This window comes from Colletotrichum chrysophilum, assembly GCF_026319265.1.
Source record: "Colletotrichum chrysophilum strain AFK26 chromosome Unknown scaffold_38, whole genome shotgun sequence".
Classification (NCBI taxonomy): Eukaryota; Fungi; Ascomycota; class Sordariomycetes; order Glomerellales; family Glomerellaceae; genus Colletotrichum; species Colletotrichum chrysophilum.
The window spans coordinates 348,034-360,704 of record NW_026517325.1 but is presented as its reverse complement, the minus strand read 5'-3'; the positions used below and the strand labels follow the sequence as shown (position 1 = coordinate 360,704).

The following is a 12,671-nucleotide window of genomic DNA, read 5'->3' as shown; positions in this document are numbered from 1 at the left end:
AAAGGTACCTGGCATCCCCTTCGTCGTGTCAACCCAGAGGAGCTGGACGTGGGTGTCGGCGCCATCAGATTGTCAAGAGCACTGCGGTCATTGTCACTTGAAAAAAAGGGGAGGGGGTACGGACGTCAGCGGCGACCAGGTGGGCTCCTATTTGACAAGTACGCAAAGGGGTTTGGCGAATATATTAATCGTGGAATATGGAGCATCTATGGCTTAGTGATAAGGGGGAGGTCGAATGACTTCATCCACTCATCTTGTGTTTGATCTTTGTGGCCTTGCACTAGTTACGGATTTTAAATAACCCCACCCGACGCACTTGACGCACGACGCACATTCCAGACGGACTAGAATAATCAGACTGTATATATTACAGATGAGAAACACTGGAGTTGAGAAATGGTGAAAGCAGAACTTCCAATCTGTATTGTGACATAGGTATCTTAACTTAACAGGCTTGCTTAATTCCGGTCATCGCGCAGCCCCTCGTATTTCATCATGCGTCGGGAAAGCGATAAACCGAGCTCGTTGCTGTTGAGTTCAGAATCAGACCTGGGCGCTTTAAATGACACTTAGAGATATCCCGATGAAGTGATAGCCAGCATGCTTGAGAGCCTATGGCCATCCCACGATAAGTATTAAATGTTGAACGTGTTCCTATGCTTCTGCAAATGAAGACCCGAAACCAGCGGAAGGGGTGGTTGGTAACTGAAGAGACTATATCAAGGTCTAGTTGAACAACTTAGGGGCCATGTAATTCGCGTGAAACTTAGGTGTTGTCCAGCACTTCTCTGCACGGACTGTGCGAATACACCGAGAGGGAATCGAAGCGATAGCAGTGGGTTCATGACTGGGTACTGCTTCGTACCTCATAGATCATAGGCACTTGGGCATTCCATCTCACTGAGCGCTGGCATCAACACCCAAGAGGAGACTAGCGGATTCACGACAGGACGTGTAGGACACGATCGCTTGCACCATCATATATTCTATGGCGCCATGCATTGCTGTGCCTGTAAGTTTAGGTTGTATATAACTTACGTTTGTTCCGCCTCGAGCCAATAACGGAAACAAATCCGGCTCTCGCACTGTGGAAGTTCATCTCCGCCCCTCTGAGAGGTATGCTTATCTGGCTGAAGCCTATGTGATGAGCTTTTGCGGAGAACCACGCATGAAAATCTTTAAACACTGCCAGCTTATTCTTGTTGTAATATTTAACGACCTGTAGTGAATATACAAGACAGCGAAGGACACATGTTGCGTGGCCCACATTCCCATAGTGTCACGCGGAATCCAGGAATACTTTAGGTTGTTAGGTCGTGATTACTAGTCCGCTTTTGTCTAGAATTCTACTAAAGAGGTGCCCAGATGCCAGAGATTTGGCTTGGGACCGCTCATGTATCAAGAATCAGTCGCGGTTTATAGCGATTTTATATGCCGGTTGTATTGATGGCGCCAGGTATATCGAGCCCAGGTAAGCATTTATCAGCCTCCCTTCGCAAAGAATGTCTGAACTACACTATAGTTAACTATTCAAGTGAGACGCGAGGATTTCAGTGAAAAGTATCACCAATCGACAGTTGAGAAGATATTGTTGCTTCGTAGTTGTAGCATGTAGCCTGTCCATTCTTGTAAATCTCCTTGGGATTATACTGAGTTAAACATCGCCACTTCACCTTTTGTCGGGGGCTTATTCATCACTAATCAGAATCACCTTAGACATGAAGGACGCCGACAAGATCTGGATTGATGTCATGACAAATCATCGCAGCCTTGGACAATTGAGGATGGGGATAAGCATTGAAAAACCGCATGGCTTCAGATGTCAATCTCTCGGGCTCAACTTCTGCGATTGCTCAAATTCATCCCAGTCAAAGAAATATGATTTATATAGTTTGAGTTGAACTTCTAGCACTGCTCCTCGTGAAGACATCCGCCAACATCAGATGCCGATACTTCCCAGACTTGATTAAAGTTATGCGTTTGTTGAATTTGGAATCTTGAAATTTCACAGATAGGACCAGAAGCCAACATAGTCACATCGGAACTCGTAGCAAGAGTCTCACTTACGCTTCCAACGGCGTCAACCACTGGCCAACCGCACGCGCACTCCCCCGCAAAGATCGCCTAACCAAACAGAGCCCTTCCCATAAATCCCAAACCTTTGGCCCGACCCCAAAGACACATCAAATTTGCATAGAGAATGACTGAGAGAGTGTCCGACACCAATTGCTTCTATGCAGCTCACCCAAAAGGGGCGTGGCATCCATCCCACTCTCACCTCCCCTCCCCTCAAAAAGGGAACATGACATCAAATATCGATGCGGCTTACCTTCCAATAATTGATTGACCCTCCGCCAAGCACTGAATCCGAGCCCGACCCAACAACGTGAAGCCCGGCCAGCAGTGCAAAAGCCCCGATGTTGCATCCCCATCCCGCCCCCGCTCGACTTACACGAGGTGACATCGCTCCGACCGGCGGCCAACGCACCACCTGGTCTGGGAGCATCCACGACAGACAGCGGATGAGCATATTTTTCGATGCGGTGATCGAGATGCGGTGCTTCGATGAACTTCGAGAGCGTAATGCTGGTTTGCCTGCGTCCAGGCAATGGGAAATACGCCAGACAGAACCTCCTCCTGCCAATTACGTAAAGTGCTCACCATATTGGAATGCCTAGAAAGGAGATTGCTACCAAGAGAGGAGAAGAGCTTCAACATGAGGAAGGCGCATATGCTGTGAACCTACTCTTCTTTCCCATCTGGGAAGGCTGTCGATGGTTTCTGGGGAAGGAAGCCTGGCCGCTGGGGCAAGTGGCCGACCCTCCTTCGTTTGAATAAATGAACCAGACGCCCAGGAAGAGATTTCAGGCACAATGAAGATAGTACCAGGATATTTCGTGTCATTATTCCATTAGTCTCAGAGCCTCGTGCCCGGACCCCAATCTCTGCCCTCATCTAGGTATATACAAGAATATGATTATGGTCTACTACTGCTGGTGGCTCCCATGACAAGGGGCTGCCGTAAGACCTGTTGTTGCTTAAGAATTATCCCTCCTTCCCAATGCCGTAAATCGCCTAAAATCGCCTAAATCGCCACTCGACCGTGAGCCTCCGCCATTTTCCGTCGTTAAAGAGTGTATTGGGTATATGCCATATCCGTGATGCTGTCGTAGCCGTGGTATATCATTGGAATTAATCATAAAGGTCATTTGTTGAATAAAATGCTCTCCTCAATCGCCTTTCGGCATGAGGAGTGCGTATATAGAATTGAAAGGAATAGAAGGCAGAATTGGCTCATCTGAAGCTCAAGCTCGTCCAACTCAGAGCAGAGCAACGGCGCCGAAGAGACCAGCCAAGAAGGCCGCGGCGGGGGCCTTCTGGGCGTTGGCAGCAGCCGTCGGAACAACCAAGGGTGCAGTAGACGCGACGGTAGTTCCTGGAAGAGTGACAGCGCTGGTGGTCGGGACGATGACGGTTGAGGGGGCCTGGGTCAGAGTCTGGTGGACAGTGCCGGAGACAGTAACATAAACCCAGGACTTCTGAGTGACGACCGACTCGCCGCCGACGGTGACGGGGACCGTGACATCAACGTGCTTCGTCTTGGTCTCGGGGTAGACCTCAGTGATGGTCTTGACGGCCGTCACGTAGATCTTCTTGGTGTCCGTGCTGGTCACCCAGATGGTCTCGCCGTGCTCAATGGTCTTGTAGGTGGTCTCAGGCTTTGTTATTGTCTCGTAGACCTCAGTTTCAACATGCTTGGTGGTCTTGAGAGTGGTGTAGACATCCACCGTGGTCTGAGCCTTGGTCACGATGGTGCTCGTGGTGGTGTAGACAATTGTCTGGGTGTGGCCATCAACAACCTTGGTCTCAGTGACAGGACACAAGCTGGTTATTGTGACATAATCCACCTCCTTCTCCGTCTTGGTCACGTCTGGGAGCTTCTCAGTCTCGTAGACCTTGGTGGGAACCTCGGTGACGATCGTGGAGAGCTCGGTGGTGGTGACGGTATAAGTGTGTCCTTCCTCAGTGATGGTCTTGGTCTATCGAGCTGTCAGCAAAGTTCAAGGAGGCTTATAGAGTTGATTTGACATACCACAGGGCAGTAAGACGTAATTGTAGTTAATTCCTTGTCCTTCCCCCCAGAACGTTAGCAAGGGGCTCGAAGTTGTGCTTGCACTAAGTAGGTAGCCGTATTGGGCTTATCTGGCACTTACAGTGGCGGTGACGACGGCAGTAGGACCGGGAATAGTCTCGTAGACCTTGGTAGGGACCTTCTCGGTGATGGTGCTCAGCTCAGTCACGGTTGTGACGTAAGTGTGCCCATCCCCAGTCACAGTCTTAGTGATTGGACAGTATGATGTATACGTAGTCCAGGAGACATCTGTTTCGGTGGCGTAGTCGGTAGGGCCCGGGACGGTCTCGATGATCACAGTTGGGACCTTTGTGACGATGGTCGAAGTCACGGTCTCGGTTTCATAGTATGTGGTTCCGGGACCGTAGTGGGTCTTGGTCGTAGGACACAAAGTTGTAATTGTTGTCTCGGTCACCGTCGTGATCGTCTTCGTCTTGTCCTTGCCGTGGTCATGGTCGTCGCCGGTGGCGATGGCGGTGGCAGCCAGGGCCAGGAGGGCAGAAGTGTACTTCATGGTTGCGGGTGGGGCGGGTTGGGGTTGAGAGTAATCAACGAGAGATACTCCTTGAAACGATGGTTGGAAGAAGCAAGAGCTGCGACTTGAGCGAGAGTCTCTTAAGTAACCTTAACGACTGAGTTACTTGATAGCACAACGAGGTGGTTGGCTAGGAGATGGAGAGAGGCTGGACAGAGCTGCAAGAGGATGGAGAGTCAAGACGGAAATGGTCGAGGAAAGCAGGATGGCTGGTATGCTTATATCTTGAGAAGGACCAGAAGGCCGGTCTGCCCGGGCCTTCTACTTCCTACCTGCAGACGAGCAGGAAAGGATGTGAGAAAATGCGGAGGTCGCGATGACATCTTCCGGTCGACCAACAGGTCTCGTCGATCTCCACAGCGGCTTGCATTGGTCTTGGGCCATGTGGACAGCAGACAGGCCACGGTCTGACCCATGAAAGAGACGATGGGTGGAGGGACAGGGAATAGTTGCCAAGTCTGTGATACGAGGAAAGGCGATCTTGGAGATGCAGACCAGCAGTGGGAGAGAGTCTAGAGCTCCATGCGTAGCTGGAGAGGGGCCTCGTTGCGTGAGTTATGCAGAGATGCCCATGGTGTGAACAGATGAACGAAACAGTCTCGGCCGAATGGCGACACAGTTGGATTGACCAACACGCAGAACACAAGCCATACGCCATCCGGTGTGCGTAGCGCCACTGCAAGTAAGAGAAGAGGCTGGACGACGACAACAAGGCTTGACAAGGTTCAGCATTACCCATGTCAGATTGACAGTCAGACTGGTAGCTTGTTCGATGGCAACAGCGAATGAGAGAGTCCGAGGTAGCTGAACAGGGCCGATGGCGTCGGATTTGCAGACTCTAGGCAGACCGCCCTGGCCCCTGTCAATGATGCCGCCTAGGCGTTGAGGCGGACGCGATGCTCGAACGTGCAGGTCTCCTTGACTGGCCGCTTGTTGTCGGGCACGGCCGGCCTTCACAATGACACACAACTGCGTATGTGTAGTTAATATAATTGTCTCTTATGTGGTGAGCTTTCCAGGGTCACTCAGCCCAATCGTGGTCATAGGAATCGCTGCAGGCTGCGACAGAGAGGCAATGCTGCTTTGCCAGGGCTTTTTGCTAACTCTGTCTGACTAGCAAGCTGAATATGCTGGCAAGGCAGCACTGCAGAAGCGTGACGGTGATGTTTGCCAGCGATCACCATGCCCCTCCTTGTCACCATCGAGTCTGTCATTCTAATGGCAATCGTTATTCGTGGGCTACAGCCTTAGCTCCCCACGGATCCAAGTCGTCGAAATGAAATTGACGCTTTGGGGACGCGGCTCATCCGTATTTTTGATAGCATTCAACCGAAGCTGTCAATCTTTTCTAGCTGCATATGTCTGTTGGACTTGCCATCTGGATATGAGGCAGTTGGAGTGAGGTACAAAGATTTCCGTCGTTGGACAGAGAACCGTGCTTGATGTGTGTACAGGAGGGCTCGTGTCCAGGTCGTGGCACTTGGCCAAGGATCTGCAGCTCACGGGAGCCGACCAATGAAGAAACGCATGATGCTGCAGTCTAAAATCCTTGGTGCACAGGAACGCGTCCAACCAGTGAGGTGAACCAGGAGCGGACGAGGTACAAAACTTGATTTGGTGTGGGCGCCAAACTTTGTGGACGAGCCGCGAACATGGTGACCAGGCCAGCGGCGGATAGCACCTAGAGTCCGGCAGTCAACGGAGGCTCCAAGTTGTGCTTCCCATCCCACTTCGGGTCCCCAGATGTGGCTGGTGATGTCAGCTTGGAGATGGGTGAGATGACAGTCGAAGGCTTTCCGACCAAACGCAGCCAAGACTGGCGCACTCGCGTGTGATCCGATAATCCGACGCGTCTGTCGGTTGATATGCGAATTCTCGGCAGAGTTCAGAAGTGCCGTCGTTGCCCGAGCATCATCAGCGATCGCCCTGGCTTTCGCAGTTTTCCGCGAGGCATGCTTGGTCGCCCGAGCTAGCCTGGCCGCCGGGATTGATGTGGTGTTTGCTAACAGGAACTTGCCAATAGCTCGCCGGATGATAGTCCCGGTAGGGCAGCTAAGGCAAGGACCCAAAAAGCCGGCGACTGTGAAGTGGGCAGATGGGGCCTGGCGGACGGAACGCGCCATGCTGGATCGGGAATATCGGGCGTATGTTGGTCGACGAGCTTTAGAAAAATGGATGACTCGACTGGTGAGATGCTGGAGCTCGATTGCGGCCAGCGCACGAAAGGGTTGTCGCGGCAGAGCTCTCGAGTCCTTGCAAGTTGCACGAATAAGCTGCGGGTTGGTGGCACCACAACATGGTGCTGATGTTCAAGGCGAGGTGCGCGGCCTAGGCTGCTGACGGTCAGCGAACAGGGAGAACCTTGAGTCTTCGGCCTCGCATGTCATGCCTTTTCGTCTCGTGAGGCCTGCGTGTTTGCGGCGCCGTTTCTGCGGTTACTCCGCGGGCGGTGCTCTTATGATCTCTTGAAGTTGCGCAGCGTTTGTGCCCGCTTCGAGGCCTGCATTGTCTTAGTTGCGCACTTGAATATGTTGTCCACGGCAAGGCTCAACACCCGAATGTTCCGATCTCACATCCGGAGGGCACTTGACAAGACTGCGGTGGCATATTGGCTAGTTGGTCGAGACCATCGACAGAGTCAGTTGTTGTGACCAAGTCTCTCCGAATAGGAAGGGCGACAGCACGCATGGCGGGGCGGGGCGGCGTGGCAGACTTTGAGCGGGCTTTCGATGGCTGGTGCGATGATGGCTTCGTCGGGAACGGCACAGATGCCTAGGGCAAGGTAGGATCAGGAAATGGCTGCAGGTTGGATATGCGGAGGACGACGCCGGGCAAGGGGACAAGGGCGGGCAATGTGGGTTGTGGCGCCTACGGTTGTCGGTGTGGGCGTGATGGTGTGCGTGGGAAGACAGACTGGAGGTGTGGGGAAGACATGGAATATTGGAACCAAGGCGGGAATAGCCTGTAAGAAGTGACGAACAGGCCGGAGAGAAACCTGGGAAAGCTGGAGCGAACGAACCAGAAGGGCGGGAACTGCGAGAATGAGGAGAGAATACCACGGCGGGAGGAGAGGGGCAGAGGAACAGAGGACGTGGGTAAGAGAGAGAGGTTGAGCTGAGCGAGGTGGTGGTTGCCATCTCAACCATGCATCCTGCTGTCCCGGTTCTCATGCGACATCCATCCCATCTCATGCTTTCCCGACCTCTCTCTGTGTGTTGTGTGTGCATCATTTGGCTACCTAGTCTTTTCGGCCCCCAAAGACCAGCAGTTCGCCCGTTGACCGCACTCTGCAGTGTGAAGGAAAAGCATCTGGACTCCAGACGCCTTTTATGCAAGCCACATGCAAATCGAACAAGATGTGCTTTTCCTGCCATGCACAACGCACTGGGCTGCATGTCCAAATTGCTTATACGAGCAACAGACCTGGGGCGAACAGAGGAAACAAAACGTCTTGTGGACAGAATAAGCATTAGACTCGGCGGGGATTACTGGCGGGGGATTTGCACCTAACTGTCACCGCAGATCGTGATGGCCCTCGAATGCCCCATCACCATTCCCATAGCGTATCCATAGCCCCATAGCCCCTCTCGGCACAAGGCCCCTCGCCCCAAACTCCAACCTCTTTAGCGTTCCAAACTCTACATTATCGTGGTATGGTGCACCAACTTCAGCGCCCGACTCCTTCTTACCAGCCACGACACAGTTTATTCCGATGTTTCTCGAAGACTACCGTGAAAAGTGCGTGGCATCTGCCATGAGCAGCCACACCTCGTGTTTCCGACCTGTAGCGCCATCGTGCCTAAGCCCGAGTACTGTGCGCCAGTGCACCGACCTTACTTTAATCTGTGTCTGTGCGCTGAGGTGGGTCCGGTGATAGGTACGTACTCTTTCCTCTTCGCTTCTTTCCATGGAAGTGCTCTGTTCCCTGCTCAACCTCTGCTCTTCCACTTCCCGTGCCGCTTCCTCTCGGATCACCTCTTCTCGCCTTGCGTCATCGCCAACACTTCGCCTATTAGCTGCCTTCGGTTTGCTTTTGCTTGGGAAAGCCAATAACGCCAGTCATAGAAAATCCCTCACCGAGGCACATCAATCCTACCTGTTGACTAATTGGATCCAGACGCTGGCCAAGGAAGCCAACAGCTGCATCAATGACAGGAATCTCATGCCTTCATTGTTGAATGCAGGTCTGACTCCCAACCATTTTTCTTTTCGAGCCACTAGTTCGCTCAGTCAGCTTAGACACAGCCTGTTTCCCCCGCGAGCCTTGCAGCTGCTCCCCGCGCTTGACTCAGTCCTGACCTCTCCTCCCGGGTAATGTCTCGTGGGCTGCGTTCTCGATCAGCCAGGCCGACTTTGCCTTGGGGCTGTCTGTGATTGTCTTTTTTCCATCAGGAGGATCGCCACGAAACAGCCCGAGAGCCCCAGTCGGCTTATGGGCTCTCAACCAAACATCGGCTGCAGCGGACGCATGATCCTCGCCGGGTTCCAAGACCTGTGTTCAGTGATTCCGATGTCCCGCCTTTCCCGCTCACTTGATCCACTTTGGCGACTCCTTCATCCCCACGGCGCCTCTTACTGGCATTGGAACTAATACTTGTCATATCAGGAAACCTTTAACGCTCGTCGAGATACGGCATAGGTTGATCATCTAGTTCCACTTCTTCATGGACCGCGTTCTTGATCAGTTCGGTTTCGGCACATCTTGGCAGGAACATCGGCGATGGTCTTCGTTTCTTAGAGCCTCGTTCGATTAACACGTTCATCGGTGGAGATTGGTATGTGACGGGCTGTGATAAATGCAAGACATTGCATTGCCTGCTTCTATGGCGCATGTCTCAACGACCCCCTCTTACGGGCTCGTGAAGATCGACGGTGATGGGGAGAGAAGACGAGGAAGCCGTCGTCTCTGCCGGAGAACAGCTGCATAGTGTAGACTCAAACAGACTTGATCAAGGGCCATGGACTTATAGAGGCGAGTCGGCGTCATTTGGAAGATACCTTTGGAAATAACGATGGTGAAGTAACAACTCAGCCCCTTACAGAACTGAAATGATATCATGAGAGCTTTGCGATTTCACACCCTTGTGAGTCCTTTACCGTTTAAGGCATTTGAGGCTACCCGATCTCACCGAAGCGGCAAGCAGATAAAAGATTGCCACCCATAACCGTGAGTCAAGGGTTCTTAGGTCTGATCCATCAACTAGAAATCTCTGAAAGATCTTCACAAAGCTTGAAAGCATTTGAATAGTTACCACGATTCTAATGGACTGTGAGTGACTTCGTTTGCCATGTAACAATCAACGCAAGTGAAGATATAGGAAAATATCTCTGAACTGAAGCTCGTGCTCTACTTCAAATTCCACTTTGAAGTATGATCATCCCGCGCACTAGAGCCTTGCCACAATGGGGCACCACTGAAGCAGGAAAGATGACCTTCAGCCATCAGCAAGTTTATGAATTGTTCCAAATCGTATCTCTTTGAAACATGAACAAGATCAGAGCCAATATGATTCGAATCAGGCCAATTCAATCTCTAGCCTTATGAGTCGCGGACACGTTTGTAGTCCGTCACAAGTAGAACGTAAAATATGCTTCATCATCAGCTGAGCACAACGGCTGCCTCTGCCATCGGTCAGCATTTCTGTTGGCCGCTTATTCGTACCTATCACGCTGAATAGTAAACGTTGCCATTTGGTGATGAAGTCAAATATGATCTCGGACAAAACCTCTTAGTGGTTGATCCAGTTTCAAGATACGATCGACTGAAGCACGACTGTTTAAAGAGGGAGAGACGACATTGCGCTGTGGCTCAAATCTGATTGAGCTCGCTTATACGCGGAACGACCACTTGGAGAGAAGCAATGCGGTAAATGAACTACTACAGGTGGTGCGAAGATACGGAATATGATCATAATGCTTACTGCTATGGCACAGGGGCAATACTAATTTTTCGCCATGTTGCATCTTACTTGAACACTACCGCTGCGGCTGCCAGTGCAAGCGGTAAAATTGGACGAAACTCCCCGGAAGCTCAATTATGATCAATGCTCCTCATACAAGCGCCGCAAGATATGACATGCGGCCAGGATTGCGGACATCCCGGGAGTGTCGAACTCCGTCTTTGTCGAACCCCGGCGGCCCCATGCGGAGCCGAGGTCCGAAAGTCGTGCGGAGATTAGCGGCAAATAGTGGGGCTACCGAGGCACTCAGACTCGGGGCCAGACTAACACGCTTCTTTACTAAACCACTGCGCAACCTCTCTTTGAAAAAATTCTGTTGCTACGAAGTCATTTGCATTTCCTCACAAATTCTTCGAAAAATGGCACGCCTTCCTTATCCCGAACCCCAAGCCAAGGGCCTCAACGTCCTCAAGCAATTCGCCCACACCCCGGCCACGGCGAAGCACTGGGGCAGCATCGGCGCAGCTCAATTCAAAGACCTGGCACTCTCCAACAAGAACCGAGAATTATCGATTCTTCTCAGCACGTCAAAGTTCAGGTCGTCATACGAATTTTCGCACCATGTCCCGGTGTCGACCAAGGAGGGGGTGACTGATGCGCAGCGCGAGGTTCTCGCTCAGGCAGGGAAACAGAAGGGCTTCTTAGCAGGGAAGGATGGCTCTGGGCAATTGAAAGATCTGTTCACGCAGAAGGAGAGAACGCTGCTGGTGTTCCTTGAAGCTGTCATCGAGGGTCCTGAGGTGGATGACAAGGTGTTTGCGGGCGCAAAGGCCGAGCTTTCGGATCGTGAGATTGTGGAGCTGATCACCCTTCAGGTAAGGTTCCAGCTTCCATCTGTCACAGGTTCGTACTGACTTATCAGGGCTTCTACTACACTTGCTCGCGTATGACAACTGTTTTGAATATCGAATTAGATAGCTTTGCAAAGCCGGCTAAGCTATGACATGACGTAAGAAATATTCGTGAAGATTGAGATCGAGAGGCGAGATGTGGTTACATCAAGGCAGTGTTATTGGACCTTAAGTTGGATATCTCAAGATGATTCGATTCGTCACCATCAGCTTCAAAGAGTTTAGGACAACTCTCATCTAACAAATGCGCATTCAACATCTACCTTTTAGGCCCAGCCGCATCCAGTTTGTGGAGGTTTGTGCCACCCTATGAAAACTCTGTTTATACTTTGGTAGATGCCTTCTAAGCATCGTGATGCTGCTGATGATGATCAGGAATAACAGGTACTAGTTCAGTGTTCAGTCCCGTGGCCAGTATTGAGGTTTGAGAGGCGTCGAACTAGTGGGTGAAATGCAGTTTTCATTATTTCAATGATTGGAGCTATTCTGAATGAACCATAGTGCGAGCATTTCTTCCACTAAACAGGCTCATATGCATGTACATTTCGAACAACTGGCCATCGTTCACCAACTAACGGTGTTCCAGCTTATGATTGATCTCCAGTTGGTTGAAGACGGCACTCGGAGAAGGATCACTAGTGCTCTGCGATCCTCAGGAGCTTAGTAGCCTTACATCGTAGATACCGAGGGTCGGCTGAGCCTTCTTGAGGAGTCCATAAAGGAGGATGCATTCTCTTGGCTTTTTGAGCTAGCAGCGTTTTTCTCGAGACCCATCCCTTATGCTATGATTCCCTTGCACATTGCCTGTGGCCGCAGTGAGTGTGTCGAAGTCGTGCGGCAGGGAACAGTTGCGGCTGCACAAATGCAGCGCCACCGAATCCAAGAAAGGACTCTAACCCATTTTCACAATCGCTTGCAGTCGTCAAGCCCCTTGTTGAGGCTGGGGAGATGGGGCTTTGGGGAGGAGCTTCACAGATTCCATGACGTATTCGTACTCATAATAGCACCATATGAATGAATATCAGCGGAGTGCTTTCACTGGATTTGCCTACTGTGTACCCCCTTGTAGGATGGGCCATGAAACTTCCTCAACTTGCACGAATATCGACCTCGTGAGTTCAATCTTGAGCTGCTCATCATGCAGATTTCTTACCTGCATGACCAATACTGGCGCCTCACACAGTCACGAGATG

The 12,671-nt window shown here is 51.4% G+C and overlaps 2 protein-coding genes across 2 annotated transcripts; one reads left to right on the top strand and one right to left on the bottom strand.

Moving 5' to 3' along the window:
* Nucleotides 1-3,320: 3,320 nt before the first annotated feature.
* On the bottom strand, nucleotides 3,321-4,646 carry COL26b_005632 (uncharacterized protein; the record flags this gene model as incomplete). Its single annotated transcript, XM_053178472.1, has 2 exons — nucleotides 3,321-4,040; nucleotides 4,215-4,646. 2 exons carry the CDS (start codon nucleotides 4,644-4,646, stop codon nucleotides 3,321-3,323), a joined length of 1,152 nt encoding a protein of 383 aa, XP_053037675.1.
* Nucleotides 4,647-10,986: 6,340 nt separating this feature from the next.
* COL26b_005631 (uncharacterized protein) lies at nucleotides 10,987-11,570 on the top strand (the record flags this gene model as incomplete). Its single annotated transcript, XM_053178471.1, has 2 exons — nucleotides 10,987-11,442; nucleotides 11,490-11,570. 2 exons carry the CDS (start codon nucleotides 10,987-10,989, stop codon nucleotides 11,568-11,570), a joined length of 537 nt encoding a protein of 178 aa, XP_053037674.1.
* Nucleotides 11,571-12,671: the final 1,101 nt, after the last annotated feature.